Here is an 18,434-nt window from a genome sequence, read left to right on the forward strand (position 1 = left end):
AAAACGAGGACAAAACCAGAACCCGCGTGGCTAGCACGGGAGAGGACCGTGTTGGAAACAAAGGACGAGAACACTGAGTGCAGAGTTTCCTGGCAGCCCAGGCAAAAAAGGAAACAAGATGGGTCACGGAGCTGGTGCAGTGGGATAGAAGAGGGCGCACCAGATCTTCAGGAGGAACTGCCAGGGCTCCTGGTTCTCACACGGGCCAGCGGACAAGCACCCTTGAGGACACAGGGCACACCGGACGGGCAGTGAGAGCCAGTCCGGTGGATGCCCCCGGCCTGCGTCCCGGGTCGCCCCGCGGCACTCGCCTCTCTGTGCAGTCGGGCGTGTTGTTCTCACAGTGGATCCCGCTGAAGCCCGCGGGGCAGGTGCAGGTGTAGCTGTCCACGCAGTCCGTGCAGTTGGCCCCGTGGCGGCATGGGTTGCTGGCGCACTCGTTGATGTCCTCCTCGCAGAAGGGCCCCCGGAAGCCGGGCAGGCAGTCGCAGAAAGCGGTGTTGACGCCGTCGGTGCAGGAACCGCCGTTGTGGCATGGATCTGGGAGGGGACAGGCAGGCGGGCTGAGGGTGGCTGAGGGCGGGCACCACCGCTCTGCCGGGGGGCCGAAGCTGGGGGCCCACGCTCCCCCACACACCCCCAGGCCCCAGGCTCCAGGGCAGGGCGGACAGATAGGCTTAAGGACCAGCAGGGCCGGCGCCACCATCTCCCCTGCTTGCTTGGTGGCGCCAGATAAGACATTGGTTTCTCGGGTCTCAGTGTTCTCTGACCCAGGGTTGGGGGCCGAGAGCGCTGCTCCTTGGTGGGGTCTCAATAAGGACTGGTAAAGACACGTGGGTGGAGGAGCTCCCAGAACCCACTGGGAGGTGCCGGCAGTCTGGCTCTGGAGGCTTCTGGGGCCACCCAGGACCACCCTCCTCGGTCCACGTGAGGCTACCCCCCAGCACTTCCTGCAGCGTGACCCGGGCGTGCCCCCAGGCACTGCCACATCGGTCCTCCCACTGGACCTCAGCCAGCGCCCTGCCCCACGGCCGCCCAAGAAATGGCCGGTCCAGGAGCAGCTCAGAGGGGCCGAGCCGGCCGGGCCACTCACTTGGCCGGCAGTCGTCCACGTCCGTCTCGCAGTTGTGCCCCGTGTAGCCTGCGCGGCAGCGGCAGCGGTAGCCGCCGTTGGTGTTCTGGCACGAGGCCCCGTTGCGGCATGGGCTCTTCACACACTCGTTAATGTCGACCTCACAGGTCTGTCCTGGGGGGAAGGGGGGTGTGGGTTCAGCCCCCGCCGTCCAGGCCTCTCCCCCATCCTCCCAACAGCGGGGCCTCCTGTGCCCCAGGACAGTCCTCTGGGGACACCCCAGGAAGGAAGGGCTGACTCGCCACCCCCCCAACCTCGGGCCAAGCAGATGATAGAAATGCAGGGTGGGAAGGGCCCCAGCAGGCCCATTTCTGCTTCCAGAGGCCTAGCAGATGGCTCTGCTACCCACTGGCTCATCTCCGGGCCTCCTGCCCCAGGGGACACACCCCGGCAGGGCCGCGGGACAGGAGGCCTCACCTTGCCAGCCCGTGGGGCAGATGCAGGAGAAACTCTCATAGTCCTCAGACTCTTTGCACACGCCCCCGTTTCTGCAGGGGCCGGGGGCGCACGGGGCCAGCACCACCTCGCACGTGGCTCCTAACAGGAAGGAGAACAAGTGCTGAGACCCAGGGAGCCCTGGCCCGGAGGGTCCACGCCCCACGGCATCTCCCAGTGGCTGGCCCTGTGGTGGGTGAATGGGGCTGCACTGGGACCCCAGGCAAGCTCCTGGCTGGGTCAGGACCCAAACCGGGGGCCTGAAGACAGACGAGAGAGACGCCCAGCTCCCCGACAGTCCCTGCAGGATACAGCCTGGGTCTCAACCCCTTGGGAGTGGACTGGCAGCCCCCGACCACGTCACAGGGGCCCGGCCTGCTTTCAGCCTCACACCCTCTCCTGGCCTCCAGGAGGCCTGGGAGCTCTTCCCAAGGGCTCGGTGCCACGGGCAGCCAGCGCCTGGTCATGGAGGCCACGGAAGCCACCGAGCAGAGGCTGGGCAGCAGGGAAGGAGCCCCAGCGGCACAGGACCCCGGCACGGGGAAGGGAGTCTCGCTAGGAGCATGTCACACTGGGGTGACTTTCCTCCACGAGAGCCCAGCAGACAGCCTTCCTGTTTACAGCCGTGGGGGCCGATTCCCGGGGAAGAAAGGAAGCGCTATCTTCCCCGTGGCCCATTATCTCCCTGGCCTGCTGGGGTGATTTTCCAGAGCCTTTCTTTCTATCTGTTTCCATGGTGACCTAGGCAGGCAGGAAATTCGCCAGAGTTTCCGACAATTGTGCAGAGGGAAGCAGGAAGTGGGCAGACGGGAAGCTGGTCAGCATAGGCTGGCTCCTCCCCACCAGGCCCGCCAGCCTCTGATACTGTGTCCGAGAGGGACCCGTGTGCCCCAGCGAGGGGGCCCCTGGGCGGCTATCAGCCGGGAGCTTCCTCACCCATGCAGGAGAGAAAATCCAGGCCCCCAGCTTCGGTCCACGAAAATACCACACTGGCCATGTGGCCTCTGGCCACACTGGCCACAGCCCGCCTAACTGCCAGCACAGGCCCAGGCCCCCACCCCACCTGCCTGGCCAGTGGGGCCGCCTCTGGGCCTCCAGGCTTGGCGGCAGTCCTGAAACCGTCCCCAGTGGCAGCGCCCTCTGCCCACTCCCAGTGGGACCCAGTGGCAGGAGTGGTTGTGGACTTCTGTGTCTTAGCCCCCTGTAAATCTCCTCCACAGAGGGGACCATTTCCTGCGATCCTGCTGGCCGGGCCAACGGCGGACGCCGGGACGCCCGGGGAAACGCCTCCCGCCTCGCTCAGCCCTCACAGAGGGCTCCTTGTTCCCCGACACAAAGAAGGCCCGCCGTCAAAGGGATCCCTCAAGCCCGGCCAGCAAGGTGGGGGGGTGCCGCTTGGCCCCCAGGGGCCCATGCAGTGTGGACACCGGGCCGCGGAGCCCAACCGCCCAGGCCCAGCTCCTGGCTCTGCTGGGGAGGACCCCAGCTCCCGGGCGGGCTGGCCGGCCACACCAACTGTCTGGGACACGCTCCTAGTACAACGTCTCCCCAGCGTCCTGTGTTTGCTGCGAATCTGGCAAGGGCAGCCGCGGGGGGAGGCCCCGAGAAAGCCATGCTGTGCCACACCGCTGTCCCCCGGCAGCCCGGGGCCCGCCGGCCCGCCCTCACCTGTGTAGGGCAGCGGACAGTTGCACTTGTACCCGGCCACGTCATCGATGCACGAGCCCTGGTTCAGGCACGGGTTGGACGCACACTCGTTGATGTTGGTTTGGCAGTTGGGGCCTGGAGAGAGCGAGCCAGTGGTCGGCCAGCCCGTCACCGTGGGGCCGTGGAAGGATCCTGCCGCAGGACCCTTGTTGCCGCCCAGGCTGCAGGCAGAGCCCCGCGCCATGCCCGTCCCGGCGGCAGCTGGGGCCCACGCCGGGAGGGAGGCAGCGCGGTGGCCCCAGAGCCCCCCACCCGGCCCGCTCCTCACCACTGAAGCCCTCGCGGCAGGTGCACACGTAGCCGCTGGTCATGTCTCGGCAGGCGCCGCCGTTCGCACACGGGTTGGACTCACACTCGTCGTTGTTCACGTCACAGTTGGCCCCGCTCCACCCGGGGTCACAGTCACACTTGTACCTGCAGAGCGACCACAGAGCGGCTCACGTGCGCCCGTGCTCCCCGCTCTGCCACCGTCCTGTGGTCGGACGCCACAGAGGGGCTGCTCCACGCCGGCCCTCAGAGCCCCTTAAAGCGGGGGTAACAGCACCCCCTCGCCCGAGACCAGGGTTACACCACCTCTGGGACCAGGGTCATGCAGGCCAGGGTCAGGCCACGTGCCACTCGGCCCCCACGTGGCCTTGAACAGAGAGCAAGGGCTCCCTGGCCACATCAACAGCCCACCTCCACGGGGCAGCGCTGGGCACGCAGCGGGTGTCAAAGCGAGCTTCAGCCGCCCCGTGCCCTCGCCCTGCCGACGCCGCGTGTGCGCTTCTCCCTCGCCGACCGGCTCCCCAGCTCTGGGTGTTCTACACTCAAGTACTGCTGTTGGCACAGATGCCCTGGGAGACAGGCTCAGGCACACACGCGGCGCCCACATCAGACGCCCACCTGCGGCCGGGCTGTCACCCATAAACTGGGGGTCCCGAGACCCTCTCCTTGAGGCTGTGGACATGTCGGAACGGCTCACAGAACTCAGAGAAAGTGTACTTGCCGGTTAGCGGTTAATGCAAGCTGAACCTCAGAAGCAACTGAATGGGAGAAACGCACGGGACGAGGCACGGGGGGGACCAGGCCTCGCAGCGCGTCCACGTGCCCGGAGGCTCTCTCAAGCCCCGGGTGACACGGGTGAGCCTGATCAAATCTCTGGCCTTGGGGCTTAACTCAACCTCCTGCCCCCTCCCCTGCTGGGAGGCCACACGGCTGGCCCCCCAGGCGCCCGTCTTTTGGTGGCCGCAGCCACCTCGTTAACGTGAACTCCGGTGGGGTCCAAACGCCCCTTTCCCCACTACGGTTCGGGAGCCAGCTCAGCAGCCAGAACAAGAAACGAGACAGGTGAGCACGTCACGGAAACGCGGGGTGCGGGGAGCCCGCACACGCGCCTCGGGTCACCGAGACCTGCACCCTGAGCCGACCGTGCCCACGCCGGGCTCTGGGGAGGAGGGCCGGGCCAACCACCTGCCGGTGGGGGGGCGCGGCTGCGGCCCGTGTGCGGCTCTGCTCCCCCCACAGCGCCCCCGCCCGCGCCTACCCGTTGAGGCTGTCCCGGCAGGCCCCGTGGATGCAGGGGTCGCTGCTGCACTCGTTGACCTCGGACAGGCACGTGGGGCCGTGGTAGCCCTCGGGGCAGCGGCACGTGAAGCTGTTGACACCATCCTCACAGGTACCCCCGTGGTGGCAGGGGTTGCCCGCGCACTCGTCGATGTTCACGTTGCACATGCTCCCTGTGGGCGGGGGCGGGGAGCTCAGACACCCACGCCCCGGGCCCCCCAGAAGAGGACAAGCTTCGGTGAGCAGGTTCTGGCCCCCAGAGCCCCGGCTTCCCCCTCTGCTGAACGGGGGAGGACACCCGACGCCCCTCCCTGGTCCTCCTGGGCGTAAACCGGCTCAGCCAGGGCTTCCCACGCGAGCGCAGTGGCCCCGGGCACAGGGCCCGCGGCACCCCGACAGCCCAGACGGGCCTCCCCGGTGGACGGTGGTGGTGGCAGACACAGGACGTGCGCCCAGGACTCTGGCTCTGACCAGGGACAGAGGCTCAAGGGTGCCCATCCCAGCGCTGGCCAGAGCCCCGGGTCCCCCGCGCTCTCCGCCGCAGTCGGCCGCCGCCGGCAGCACCCTGCTCTCCGCTGCCCGAGCTGGCCCGCCAGGCTCACCCGTGTAGCCGGGCTCGCACGCACACTCGTAGCCGTCGATCTTGTCCAGGCACGTGCCCGAGTCGCAGGGGCTGCTGACGCAGTCATCCAGGTTCGTCTCACAGTTGGGTCCTGGCGGTGGGCAGCGCTGCGGTCAGCCCCCGCCCCCCGCGTGCCCCGCCCCGCACCCCCCCCCGCGCCCCAGGCACCTGTGGTCCCCTTGAGGCAGGAGCAGAGATAGGCGTTGTCGCGGTCCTGGCAGGTGCCGCCGTGCCGGCAGGGCTGGCTGTGGCACTCGTTGATGTTGCTCTCGCAGTGGTGGCCCGTGTAGCCCGGCCGGCACAGGCAGGTGAAGGTGGCCACCCCGTCCTTGCACACCCCGTAGTGGCAGGGATCGGGGTCGCACTCGTCGATGTCCACCTCGCAGTGCGGCCCCGTGTAGCCTGCAGGGCGGGGCCCGGGCGTCAGGGCGGCTGCTCCCGGAAGGCCGCCAGGCGGACCTGGCACGCTCATGCTCCCGAAGGGGAGGACTGGAGCGTGCCATTCCTCACGGGCGGCCCCCCGCCCCTTCCCCGGGCCCCACACCTTCTGTGCACACGCAGGTGTAGGTGTTGGGCCCGTCCAGGCACTTGGCGCCGTTCTTGCAGGGCGTGCTTGCACACTCGTCCACGTCATACTGACACAGATGTCCGGTGAAGCCTGGGGCCGGGGGAGGGCTGCCATCAGATGCAGTGGGTGCCGGGGGCCCCCGGCTGAGCCCCAGCTGGACCAAGCAGGGACTTCCTGGGATGGGCTCCCCAAAGCCTGCTGCGGCCAGAGCTCAGGACACCTCCCATCTCTCTTCTTGCCCCCTTTCAGCTCCTGCCCCTCCAAGAGGAGCCCTTTCCCCGACTGACCCCGGCCGCTACGGCTACAACCGTGTCGGGCTGTGAATGAGGTCCCCAGTGTCTGCGATGGCCGATCTATACCCTGCAGGCCCAGGCTCTGACCTGCAAACGCCTCCCGGGGCCCGGTGCCCCCGGACCTGCACATCCCGCCCGCCCCAAGCTCCTCAGGCCCTCCTGATGGTCACGTCCACTGTGGGCCACGTCCACTGTCCATGACGGGTCACGCCTGCTGCGGGGGGCGCAGGCCAGGCCGACTCCCTCCCAGCTGCGAGCCCTCCGAGCGCCGGGCTGGCACCTCTTGCCCACCTACGCCCCTCGGGGGTCTGGGGAGTACACTGCTGCGCCCAGGGCACTCGTCCCCAGGGAACCGCAGCGCCCAGGAGGATTTCTGGGCCCCGAGTGCCCCTTGCCCCCCCCAGCAAGGCGGGGGACCAGCACCCCCTGCCCAGCCTGGCCCAGTCGCTCCTGAGGTGAAGTCCCTGCAGGCCCGCCCCTGGGGCCCCTGTAGGGAGAGGCTCGTGCAGGACGAAGCCCAGGGCCCCCAGCGGAGCGTCAGGGCTCCTGGGCCAGTGCCCCCGGGGAGGGCGGGCTCGGCGGCAGCCCTGAGGGGGCGGGCCTCACCCGTGGAGCACTCGCACAGAAACTCGTTGATTTTGTCCAGGCAGCGGCCGTTCTGGAGACAGGGGCTACTGGCACACTCGTCCGTGTTGACCTCACAGTGCACGCCCTCGTAGCCTGGGGGTGGGGATGGTGAGGGGGCACGGGGCCCATGAACAGCCTCAGCCGGCCCACCACAGCTGGGGGCTCTGCGCAGAGAAAAGGCCCCCGGCTCCTGCTGCCCACGGAGCCGACCACCCAGCACCCCCCCGCGTGCCCTCCCGCGACTCGCCTGGCACCCCGGGGCCCACCCTCCCACCCTCCCACCCAGCCCTGGTGCTGCTCTGTGGGCTAGTGCCCCGGGGGCTGGCCCGGGCGGCTGTGGAGGCCGGGGGCGCTGCAGGGCCCACCCAGACGGGCCAGAGGCTGGCGCCACGTACCGGGCATGCAGATGCACTGGAACTCCCCGATCTGGTCCAGGCAGGTGGCCTCATTCTGACACGGGTTTGAGATGCACTCATTGACGTCGATCTCGCAGCGGGGGCCGGTGTAGCCTTGTAGACACTGGCACTCGAAGGAGCCCAGCGTGTTGATGCACTTGCCCGCGTGCTCACAGGGGTTGGCACCTGGGGGCGGGGCAGGGGGCACGCAGCTCCAGTGAGAGGCTGCTTCAGGCACCCTGATCTCGGACCGTCGTGGGGCAGGCCCGCCTCCCCCACCAGACCGGGACGCTCCTCCAGCAGCCTCCCCCGCAGCCGGCCACCCCGACGCACCCAGCGAGCACTCGTCCACGTCCTGGCTGCAGGCCGGCCCCGTGTACCCCGAGGGGCAGGTGCAGATGGCTTTGCCGTTCACGGGGTTGGTGTCGCAGTTGGAACCCTCGTTGCAAGGGTTGCTGATGCAGGCGTCGTTCAGGTGGCAGAGCAGGCCTGGGCGGGACGGCGGCGGTCAGCGGGGCACCCGCCCCAGCCTGGGGACGGCAGGCCTCCCGCGGCCACGCTGCCCAGCGGCCCCGGCAGGCCCACGACGCCTGGGTGGCTCCGGCAGGCTCGTCAGCAGCGGGCCTGCCCCCCTGTGCCCCGGCCCTCCTCCCTCCAGCCGCCACAGCCGCGCGTCCGGGGCACGGTGCGCCCCGGGCCCTGCTGGCGCTCACCCGTGCGGCCGTGGGGACACTCGCAGTAGAAGGAGGCCACGCGGTCGTGGCAGGTGGCGCCGTGGAAGCAGGCGGCGCTGGCACAGTCGTCGATGTTCTCGCTGCAGTCCTCGCCCGTCCAGCCGTTGACGCACACGCAGTTATAGCCCCCGTGGCTGTTGTGGCAGGTGCCGCCATTCTGGCAGGCGTTGGGCATGAGCTGGCACTCGTCCACGTCCTCGGTGCAGTACTGACCTGCGGGGGGCGGGGGCCGAGGCCGTCGGGCTGGGCGAATGCCGCCAGGGCCCTGGACCGCGAGGCGCGGGGTCCGCCTCCCCCGGGAGGCCTCCGCCCGCCGCCAGCCCGAGCCTCTGCTCTGCTGCGGGCACAGGGGCTCGGCGGGGGGTGGGGCACACGCTCGTCCGCCATCCCCAGATGCGAGCCCCAGGCTGGGCCCAAACCCAGGGAGCCCGACTGCGGCAGACGGTGCGGCCGCTGGGGTGGGGGCCTCAGAACCCGGCCACACATCCCCCGAGCTAGACCGGGCTGGCAGCCCCCTCCCCCCAAGCCGGTCCCGGCGTGCACCTGTCCACTCTGGGGGACAGCGGCAGTTGTAGGTGTTTACGCCGTCCACGCAAGCACCTCCGTTCTTGCAGTTGTTGCCGGGACAGTCATCCACGTTCTCCTCGCAGTTCTGGCCGGTGAAGCCTGCGGCGGGAGGAGCCGGGAGCCCGGTCAGGCCCTGGCCACAGGGTCGGGCGGCGTGGGCCTGCTCCGGCGTCTCCCTGGCGGGACCCACATGCCCTGCTCTGGGTGGGGTGCTGCCCCTCCGTGGCCTGTGGGGGGGTGCCCACCGCCCTGGGGCCCTTGGGGTCCAGGCCCTGTCCCCTGCTCTCCCTGCTCCCCGTGTGACCAGGCCCCCCACTCCAGAGCCCGCAGGTGACACGTTCCTCTCGTGAATCACTTGGCCCAGGGCCGGCTAAATAGACAGGGACTTGGGAACTCTGGAGGTGCTCCTGGAAACATCCTTCTGTAGCCGAGCTCCCTGTGGCTGCCTCCAGGCCGGCACCACGCGGGGGCTCCCAGGGCGCCCAGTGGGGCCGCAGCACGTGCCCCATCTTAGGGGACTGCCCTGGGGCTGGGGGGGCTCCGGGCAGGGGACTTCAGGAGGCAGTGCACACACGTGGCCCTCAGCTTCCCAGGAACAGAGGTGTGGTTCCCCAACGTGGGGCCAACCTCCGCCACATGGCCTCCACGCCAGTCAGACATTAACCCACTCAAGTCCCGCTCGTTCAATCATCAACCAAGAAAGGTGCGCTGGGCAGGAGCCCAAACCTGCAGCCGGTTACTAATTAATGCCCCTCCCGGGATGCCTTTGAACTCCTCTCTTGCCCTTGGAGAGCCAGTCTCCTCCCTCGGGGCCCTCCACCCCACCCGTGCTGTGGGGGGCAAAAGCAGGAGGCCTGGAAGAGCCAAAGTGCGAAGTGGACAGTGTTTTGGAGGGAGCACCCCTGATGGGAGCCCAGAGCCCGAGCTGTGACTCCCACATGTGCTAGAGTGGACCTCGAGCACGGCTTCTCCCCGTGTCTTGGAGGATCTCCTATGGTGCAGTGGGGCACACGAGCTCCAGGCATGGGGTATCCTCCGGCGGGTCCCCCACACCCCGCATCCTCTGGCCCTCGCTGTAGCCCCAGGGGGGCAGTCCCCTCTTGAGCCACGCGGCTGGATGGGAGGTCCCAGGCCCAAGGTCACCGGGCCAGCAAAAACGCATCTGAACCCAGAACCCAGGGGTGGGCCTGGCAACTGGGCGTAGCTCTCAGCTCCCGGGGAGAGCTGAACAGCCAGCAGCACTGGGCGGTCAGGTGGCAAGGGAAACACCCAGCGCAGCCCAGAAAATGCACGTGCCGGGCGTCTGCACGCAAAGGCGGATGGCGTGGTGACGAGGCCCAGGGCTATGTGGCCGGCAGGCAGGCCACTTCCCCTTTGCAGGGGCCGCGCAGTATGACGGCTGGGGCAGTCCTCCCAGTACCCCCGCACTCCCAGCACCCAAACCCCGCGACCCCACCTCTTGGCTCCTCCTCCTCCCCTGCCCCAGGCCCACCTAACTGCCAAGGCACGTAGCTGACACACTAAGAGGTTGGCAAGCCTCCTATCAGGATTATTTTTAGATCGTCAGCAGCAAAACGGACTCAAAAGCTGTGCTGTGAAGACCAGCCCGTGCGACAGGGCTAGCGGCCATGGCTGGCTGCCCCTCGCCATCCCCCACACCCACGGGAGACAAGCCAGCGGGGGGTAGTGACGTGCCCCAGCGAAACGGGAGGCCCAGGGCGACGCAAGCAAGTGTCCCAGCCAGGCTGTGGTGAGTTTCACAACTGGCACAAGGTTTCCAGGGAATTCAAGAGGGGAGGGCTCACGCCCACCACCCAAGGAGGCGCCGAGCAGGGCGAAGGGCCCATGAGGGCAGGACCCCCAGGGAGGGCACATCTGTCCAGCCCGATTCACCCAGGGCCGCATCTCACCCACGAGCCTGCCCTGGGGGCTGCAGGGACCCCGGGTCCCTGGTACAGGGGGCGGGGGGGTGGAAGTGTTGGGGGTCACAGCAGACCCCACCCCCAGGCAGAAGTGGGATGGCCAGGGACCCCGATTCAAGCCGCTGCCGACCAGTACCCTTTCCAGACCTGCCCCGGTTCCCGCAGCCCTGGGTCCCCCTCGGGGCCTGCCAGCGGCAGCGGGGAAACCAGCGGGACGGTACCTGGCAGGCAGGCGCACTCGTGGGTGGTGTCCCCCGTGGGGCGGCAGGTGCCCCCGTTCTGGCAGGGGGAGGGGCTGCAGGGCACGTAGGGCAGCTCGCAGTGGGGGCCGGTGTGGGTGGTGCGGCAGGTGCAGCGGTAGGAGCCGACCTCGTTGTGGCAGGTGCCCCCGTTTTGGCAGAGCCTGGGGTTCTGGCTGCACTCATTCACGTCCTGCCTGCAGGTGGGGCCGTGGAAGCCGTGCGGGCAGCCGCAGATGTACGAAGCCTCGAAGGGCAGGCACTGGCCGCCATTGGCACAGGGGTTGGAGGCGCACGGGTCGGCCTGCTGGCACGTCTTCCCTGGTGGACGAGGGGCAGTGAGCAGGTCACGCGGGCCTTCTGGCTGCCCGCGGCCAGGCCTCCTCCAGGCCCTGGGGGGGCGGCTTCCAGGCACCGTGGAGGAGCCAGCCTGGCACGGACCTACCAGCATCCTCTCTTTAGTCCCCAGGACCCACGGCAGGACACGGCCATCTGTCTGTGGACAGGGACCGAGGTTCCCAGGACGCACGGCTGGCGGGTGGGGGGAGGGGCGGCCTTGAGACCTGATCCAGCGTGACCCCTCCAGAGCCCCACGCAGCGTCAGAGCCCCCGACGGAGGCTGGCCCACCCCCGAGCACAGGACGAGACACAGGACCCCCTTCCTCACGGGGGCAGGGAGGAGTGGGGGCCCTGGAGCAGGGCAGCCACAACCGGACAACTTCGGGGCTGGGAAGGGGCGTGGGGACTCTAGCGTAGGAGTCACCGACCCCAGCGACCTGAAGGAAGCTCTGGAGCCCCTCCCGGCTCCACAGACCGACCGGGCATCTGCCCTGCTCGTCACGGCACGTGGGCAGCCGGGGCAGGGCCAGCGTCTCAGGGTCCTCGGGGCCGCCACCCGCCGCCCTCTCTCACCTGACCAGCCCGGGGGGCAGCGGCACTTGTACTCGGTGAGCGTGAGCAGGTCACAGGTGCCCCCGTTGCGACAGGGGGTGGAGAGGCAGGCGTTGTCTTGGGGCGTCAGGCAGAGGGGCCCGGAGAAGCCCAGGCGGCAGGTGCAGATGTAGTCCACCAGGCCTCCGCGGTCCACCACGTGGCACGTCCCGGCGTTCTTGCAGGGGGCGCTGAGGCAGGGGCTGGGTGCCTGGCATCGCTGGCCCACGAAGGCCCCGCTGCAGCTGCCGCAAACACAGCAGAGTGGTTACTTGAGCCAGCGCCCCGGCCAACCGCCCCCATCACCCAGCATGGGCGGCTGTGGGGGCCGCGGCTGCCCCCAGGGAGCGCGGCGGCTGTCGGGCCCCACCCTGGGCGGGCGCAGGGCCGGGCCGGGTCAGGGGCTCCTCGGGGGCAGCTGAATGATCTGGGTCCGGGGGGGAGGCTGCACAAGAGCACGCGGGTGCCAAACACCACTGACCTGCACACTTTAAAGTGGTTAGCTTTACATTCAATGAATTTCACCTCAATAAAAAAAAAAAGATTCTGTTAACTGGGGCAACGGGCTGGAGACGAGAACGCATAGCGAGGCCCGGCCTGGGTTTCAAAACCCTCGCGAGCGTCTGCATGAGCACCTGGGCGAGCCAGCAGGAAGGGGCCGCGAGGCGGGCCCCAGCCATTCCCCGCGAAGGAGCGCTCTGACGCTTTTCTGTTCTGGGGGCGCACGGCTTTTCTGCTTTCACTACGGACACAATCGTGAACGTACAGAGGGCCAAGATGCAGCAGATTGTCTCCCATTTCCTTTCCGATGTGGATTCTTTCTGCTGGAGGTCTTACCTGACGGGAATACCACTGGGACACGGTTGGCGCCCCATCCCGCCCCGCCACACTCAGCGCCCAGACATGGTTTTCCCTTTCAGGATCAAGTCTTCACAATGTCCAGACGACGTGAGCCGGGAGCAGACCCACCCATTTCACGGCAAGAGAAATCAAGGTGCGCGGAAGAGCATCCTTCCTGAGCTCTCGGTGAGCCAGCCCGGGGCTGGGGAGCTGGGGGTGAAGGCTGCCATGTCCGCCAGGTCTGTGCCCTGCCCCAGAACATGCTGCTCGGACTCCAACAGGAGTGAACGAACTGGGAGGGGGGCATCTTATGGATTCTTTGCAGGGACGGGGCTCCGTGCAGGCCACCCCCACCCCAGGGCCCCCCTTGGCCACCTGTTGGCCCAGCTTCTGGAGCCTGGGCCATAAATTGCCCACTGAGGTCACCCTGTGGCCTCGTACTCGAGGGAGAGCTCAGTAAAGGCTCTGGGACCGGCCAGGCATTGTTCTTCCCAGGGGCGAAGGCTCTGAGGCATAACGTGCCCCTGGCCCGCCTCTGGCCAGCAGCGGCCTGGGAAGGCAGCCGGGACGCCACACCCACAGCTCTGGGCACCGGGTTGGCAGGGCCTCCACCCTCCGGCAGAGGCGGGTACTGGCGGGGAAGCTCAGGTCCCCGGATGAAGAGAGGGCTCTCCTGAGCATGGAAACAGCCCATCTTCCAGAGCCCAGCCAAGAGGGGCTGCCCCCTGCCGGTCCTCACTGCGTCCCCTCCTGCCTGCCCCTGGGACTAGAACCAGACCCGCATGGGTGGGGTGGCGGTTTGGGGGCCGAGGTCTCGGAGTCTCCGCATTTCTCAGCAGTGGGCTGCTCCCCAGTCTGTCCCCAAGGCCTGGGACGCGTCTGTCTCCCTGCAGGTTTTTATCTGCGGTGGCAGCTTGGGGAAGGCGACAAGGACGACACAAAATGGCCCCCTGGCCCACCATCTGTTGTCAGAAGCCAACAGTCCCAAACCAACTGGCTTTAAGAAAACCAGTCGCCCGGGGCGGGGCGGGGCGGGGGAGGTAACTCAGGCCGGAGTCAGGCTCTTGCCCCGCCTGGTGGGGAAGCAGGCCACGGGGCCGGTGGCTCTGGCATGGGGGACTCCCGCACGACCTCGCTCCAGGACTCCGGGGAGTTACCGACCGTGGGCTCCGGCTCCGGCCTGAGTGGCACTGGGAGCCCGGAGTGGAGCGGCGGGGGATGGGTGTGGGGGGACAGGCCGCACCTCCCCCAACCTATCAATGCCCTCCATTGTCAGGCAGGACCTAGCCACCGCGCCACTTGGAGAAAAGGCTCTTTTTTCTTTCCCAGCCACTGATGGAGCGGGAGGGTGGTGGGTCCTGGGTAGAGGGCGCTTGCCTTGTCTACATCCCCCCCCCAAGCCCTGCTGGCTTGAGGGGAGGGAAGTCTTCGGGGTCCTGGGGGGAGTCCTTGGGTCCCCCCGCCCCTAGACAGATCCCTAACTTGTCCGGATGTTGGGCATCCCCAGATGGACTGGAAGGCTCTGCCTGGATACACACCCCAAACCCTCCAGCCACGGGACAGTGTCCCTGTGAACAGCCCCCCTGCTATGGCTCAGGAGAGGGGACCCCTGTGGGAAGACCGTGGGACAACCCACCTGGATGGGTGGCATCCTAGCCAATGAGGCTGGGTTATGCCAGGCCAGCGAGGGAAAATACGCCAATAAATCAGGCGTCACTAGCAGGGACAAAGGCCGGCCGGGGAGCAGGTGCGCCTGTGGCTGGGGACGCGGGCAGCAGCTGATCCCAGCCGGGCGCGGCGGGCCGCCAACCAGGGCGGGTGGGGCAGGGGCCCAGGGAGGCTCCATCGTGGGGTGGGGGGGTGTGGGGGGCCGTGGCTGAGAAGGCCAATTGTCTCCCCTACTCCTGCCCAGGCCAGGCAGACAGCACCATGAAGGCATGCTGCCCGGCCCAGGCTGGCTCCCGGGCTGGCTTCTGGGCTGGGCCTGGACGTGGCCACCACCACCAGCACCCCAGGTCCAGGACAGGCAGGGCCACGAGGGGAGGGGTGGCCCCTGGAGGAGGGACAGTAGAGGCACTGGAGGCGGGTGGAGCACCTTTGGGTCAGTCCTGGAGGCCATCCTGCCCCCACTGTGTGCCCCCCCAGCTCCGGGCAGCCTCCAGTCACCTCTCTCCTCTGCACCTGTGGACATCTCTCTGCCCACCTGGCCACAGCACGGGAGCTCCCCGGGGATGGACACCTGTGGCCCCCTCTGCCCATGGCACCCAGACTTCCCTGAGGGGGCTGGAGGGACCCTCTGTCCTCAGTGCCTGTCCTGGGGTCGGTGTAAGTGCCTGGTGGGGAGGGGCCCCGGGCCCGGCAAAGGGAGCGGCACCCAACAGCTACCTTGAAAGTGAGAGGCTTCCCAGAGTGGGCCCGGCTCAGGGCCTCGGGCCCTGAGCGATACCTCGTGCCGACCCGCACGCCCCTCCTGTCCGGGCAGGGTGGCAAGCCCAAGACAGCCGGGGTGAGCCCCCTACAGACTGGACAGGGACGGTCCGCCCAGCGCACTGCGCGGCTCCCGCACCTCACCGCCCCTCCTAAAGGCCACCCAGCACCTGCCCCCCCACCTGCCCTTTCTCCCGCCCTCCGTGCTGCCTGCCCCTCCGACAAGCCAACCCTCGCTGGCCGCGGCAGGTGACTGACAGGTGGGCTGGGGGCTCCGGGGGCAGGGCCACACAGGGGGCCGACGGGGGGGCCAGACCGGGCGGAGGAGCGCCAAATGGCTGCCGCGCCTGTTGTCCTCGGCCGCCCGTTGTCCTCGGCCGCCCGGCTTTGTCCCCGCCTCAGTATTTCCACTGTGCTCACTCCCGCCCTCCCCAGCCAGCACTGCTCCATAGAAATGCGACTCCAGAAAGCATCCGGAGGCAGATGTTGCTGCGACCTTTCACCCGGGACTAATTCTAAATTGTGCTGTTTTCCTTTCTAAGCTAAGCAGCCATCTGCCACCCCCAGGGGACAGATGACAGCTCTCTTTGCCCCAGACTAGGAGAGAGGGGGAGGGAGTCGTGAGGAGTGCTGTGCTCAGCTCTGCCCTCAAGGAGTTTGTGGTCCAGAGGTGAGCACGGGGCCCTGCACCCTGGCCAGCTGGGGGGGCAGTGATGTGGTACCCCTCCTTCTGTCCGCAGGAGGAACCCAAGATACCCCAGGACAGGTGCTTCCTGGGGGCACAGGTGTAATGTGCTTTGGTCAGAGGAACTTTGGGGGGCGGGTGGAGGAGGGGATCTCAGTCCCACTCTGCCTGGACCTCAGTTTCCCCTGAGGGGGGAGGTCAAGGAACTGCACATGCTCAGAGGGTCCTCGTGCACATCGCCCGGCGACCTGACCATTTGGGCAGAGGGGACTCACTCTCGCCAGCGCTGGATTTGGTCTGTGCGTGATTTACCGCGTCCCTGGGAACATACTGACGGAACCAGCTGAGCTACACGTGTTTACGGAAAGCTGTGGAGACGCAAGGACTTTGCCTGCCCAGAGCGGACCCGCCCTGCCAGGACCGGGACGAGCTCGGGCGGGCACTCCGAAGGTGGGCAAGGCCCCCGCCTCCCGACGCAGGGACCGCCCTGCCCACCCCACCGAGCAGCCTGCATCCCGGGCTCCTTGCTATAAAGAGCCACCTGGATGTAATTAGCACCCCTTCCTTAACCGATTCAACCTGTCCCGAGCAGAACGACCCCAGGATAGCAGGGAAGGCCTGCCCCCAGCCCAAATTCCCACCCCCGCCACCACCAGGGCCAGTGCCTCCTGGCCGCGGAATGGTTACTCGGGAGCAGAACAAGGAGGTCATTCCTCACCGACCCTGCCCCCAAGCTGCCTGCTCCCCACATGGCCCTGGCTCTGCAGCGGACTGCCTAGAAGCCCCCTCCCCACGTCACCCCTGCTGCCCCTCCACAAGCCTGCTGCCCAGGAAGCGCCTGGGGCCCTTGGGCTCCTGCTGTGTATGGGCCAACCAAGTCAACATCACTGGTGTCCACTGGTCACAAGGGGTGGGGAACACGGCTGCTTCCTGATCCTGCTGGAGCCCAATCCTGTGGTGCTCCTCAAAGGCCCATCGCCTTCCACCCAAACCACCAACACGGGACACAAAACTAGGGCCCACCCACCCCTGGACAGCTGGGCCAGGAGTTTCTGAGACCCCTGGCCTGGGGAGAAGAGAACCACCCACGTCCCAGCCCACCTAAATGGGGCCACCCGTGGACTGAGTGGGGAGGCTCCTGGCCCCTTGCTACAGGGGCAGACGGAGGCCAGCATAGAAAGGCGTGGGACCCGAGGTCCCCAGAGGTACAGCCATGAGTACTGCCGTCAGTGAGCCCAAGTCTTTCTCCGGTCAAGGCTTGGGGGGGCAGTTCTGAGACCTCAGCCCCCCCTTGGGCAGAGGCCAGTCCAAGTCCCCCCCAAACCCCAGCAGGGACCACCATCTTCCAGGAGGCAGTGGCTGAGGGATGATGTGCTGACTGCAGGCTGCGCGGGGAGCTCGGTGACCTCAGTGGGCCTCCCCCAACCGTGCCCCGCCCGGGGACCTGCCGTCCTTTCCCACTGGGAATAGCCAGGGCAGCTCAGCTGGGGGGAGAGCACCCCCACGGAGATGTGAGAACTGGGACGACTGAGCACTGGCCCCTTGCCTTCCCCCGCAGAGTCTCCAAAGAGCCATCGCGTGAAAAGTCCCCAGGCCCCTCTCACACCTGCAGGAGCCTTGTCCAGACACTGGTCTGCGGCTGAGCTGGGACCCCGCCAGCGCTCCGCTGGGCTCCAGGGGCACCTGACCATGGCCCTCGGCAACCTTCAGGCTTCTGCCCCTTTCTGCTCCGGCTCCCCTCCCCACCTCGACAGGCACAGCGGGGGGTGTGGGGGTGTGTGCCCTGCTCAGGTGTGGGGGTTACTGCCTCCACTGCGTGTGGCCCCAGAAGTGATCCCAGCAGGGGCAGTGGGCGCCTGGCTGAGCGGTGGCCTCCCTCCAGCCTCTGCTGCCGCTGGGCCCCATGGGGGGGGACCCTGCCCGTGGCTCCCAGGGCCTCGGGGTGGGCAGCGAGGGCTGACACAGACAGACCCCCCCCAAACCAGCACGGCAGCGGTGGCCAGTAGCCCAGGGCAGGTGGGGGCGTGGGGCCTGCGCACGACCCGGGGCCCAGGCTTTCCGGCCCCAACAGCTGCAGACGGTATGGCTGGCTCTTTGTCTTGCATCTCTTCCCAAGTCGCATCGCTGGACGCTCTAAAATATGCTGGGTAGAGGAAATGCAGGAAAAGCACAGCTTCCTTCCCCGGCTCTGGGGGAAGCCCTTTGTGTGGGGGATGAACCTGCCCTCCTGGGAAGCCACCTTTCCCACTGCAGGGAAAACAATGCCCCCAATGGCTCATTGTCCCCGTGTCACTCAGGGCTGCCCCACCCTCGACGTGGGAAGTGGCCAGTGCTCTGAAGGGAGGAAAGGCCAGTATGAGGTCGAGCAGCTTCCTGAGACGGCCCAGCAGCAGGGGACAGAGGCGACCCAGGCCCACCCATGGGGTGGGGAGGGCCGCTGGTTGGCACACAGCCAGCAAGAACAGGGTCCCCCAGGCTCACAAGAGAGCCCTGTGGCAGTGAGGCATGTGAGAACAATCTGCTGCCCACCACCCACTCAGAATCCTGCCCCCGTCCCCCAAAAGGCAGAGCCCCAAACTAGAGACAAGGTTGGAAGGTGTGACCTCTCCTGGAGGCCTGCTGCCTCCCCCAGCCGCAGGGGCCTCTGCTCCCAAGCAGGCGGAGCCCAGACCCGCACCCCCAGTTGCTCAGATGCAATGAAGGAATCGACAGGCTCACGAGGCCACAGGGAGGGCTTAATCCAAAACTCGATTAATTAAGTCAGCA

General features: G+C 67.7%; 1 protein-coding gene across 3 annotated transcripts in view; it reads right to left on the minus strand.

Annotated features, from left to right (window-relative positions):
- Nucleotides 1-18,434, minus strand: part of NOTCH1 (notch receptor 1) — a 43,569-nt gene that overhangs the window by 13,304 nt on the left and 11,831 nt on the right. For 2 of the 3 annotated variants that reach the window (XM_045883529.3, XM_064579066.1), the window contains 16 exons: nucleotides 11,699-11,961; nucleotides 10,769-11,107; nucleotides 8,602-8,724; nucleotides 8,038-8,271; nucleotides 7,658-7,813; nucleotides 7,325-7,510; nucleotides 6,909-7,022; nucleotides 5,986-6,099; nucleotides 5,610-5,843; nucleotides 5,422-5,532; nucleotides 4,800-4,992; nucleotides 3,543-3,688; nucleotides 3,236-3,349; nucleotides 1,550-1,669; nucleotides 1,094-1,246; nucleotides 312-540 (listed from right to left, as the gene is read on the minus strand). In XM_045883529.3, coding sequence (XP_045739485.1) covers nucleotides 312-540; nucleotides 1,094-1,246; nucleotides 1,550-1,669; nucleotides 3,236-3,349; nucleotides 3,543-3,688; nucleotides 4,800-4,992; nucleotides 5,422-5,532; nucleotides 5,610-5,843; nucleotides 5,986-6,099; nucleotides 6,909-7,022; nucleotides 7,325-7,510; nucleotides 7,658-7,813; nucleotides 8,038-8,271; nucleotides 8,602-8,724; nucleotides 10,769-11,107; nucleotides 11,699-11,961 — 2,829 coding nt within the window. The remainder of the gene's footprint in view (nucleotides 1-311; nucleotides 541-1,093; nucleotides 1,247-1,549; nucleotides 1,670-3,235; nucleotides 3,350-3,542; nucleotides 3,689-4,799; nucleotides 4,993-5,421; nucleotides 5,533-5,609; nucleotides 5,844-5,985; nucleotides 6,100-6,908; nucleotides 7,023-7,324; nucleotides 7,511-7,657; nucleotides 7,814-8,037; nucleotides 8,272-8,601; nucleotides 8,725-10,768; nucleotides 11,108-11,698; nucleotides 11,962-18,434) is intronic. The other variant, XM_064579067.1, reaches the window with a different exon arrangement.

Source organism: Mirounga angustirostris, unplaced genomic scaffold (assembly GCF_029215605.1).
Source record: "Mirounga angustirostris isolate CCGP_5_RB_7025 unplaced genomic scaffold, mMirAng1.0.hap1 SCAF_15, whole genome shotgun sequence".
Classification (NCBI taxonomy): Eukaryota; Metazoa; Chordata; class Mammalia; order Carnivora; family Phocidae; genus Mirounga; species Mirounga angustirostris.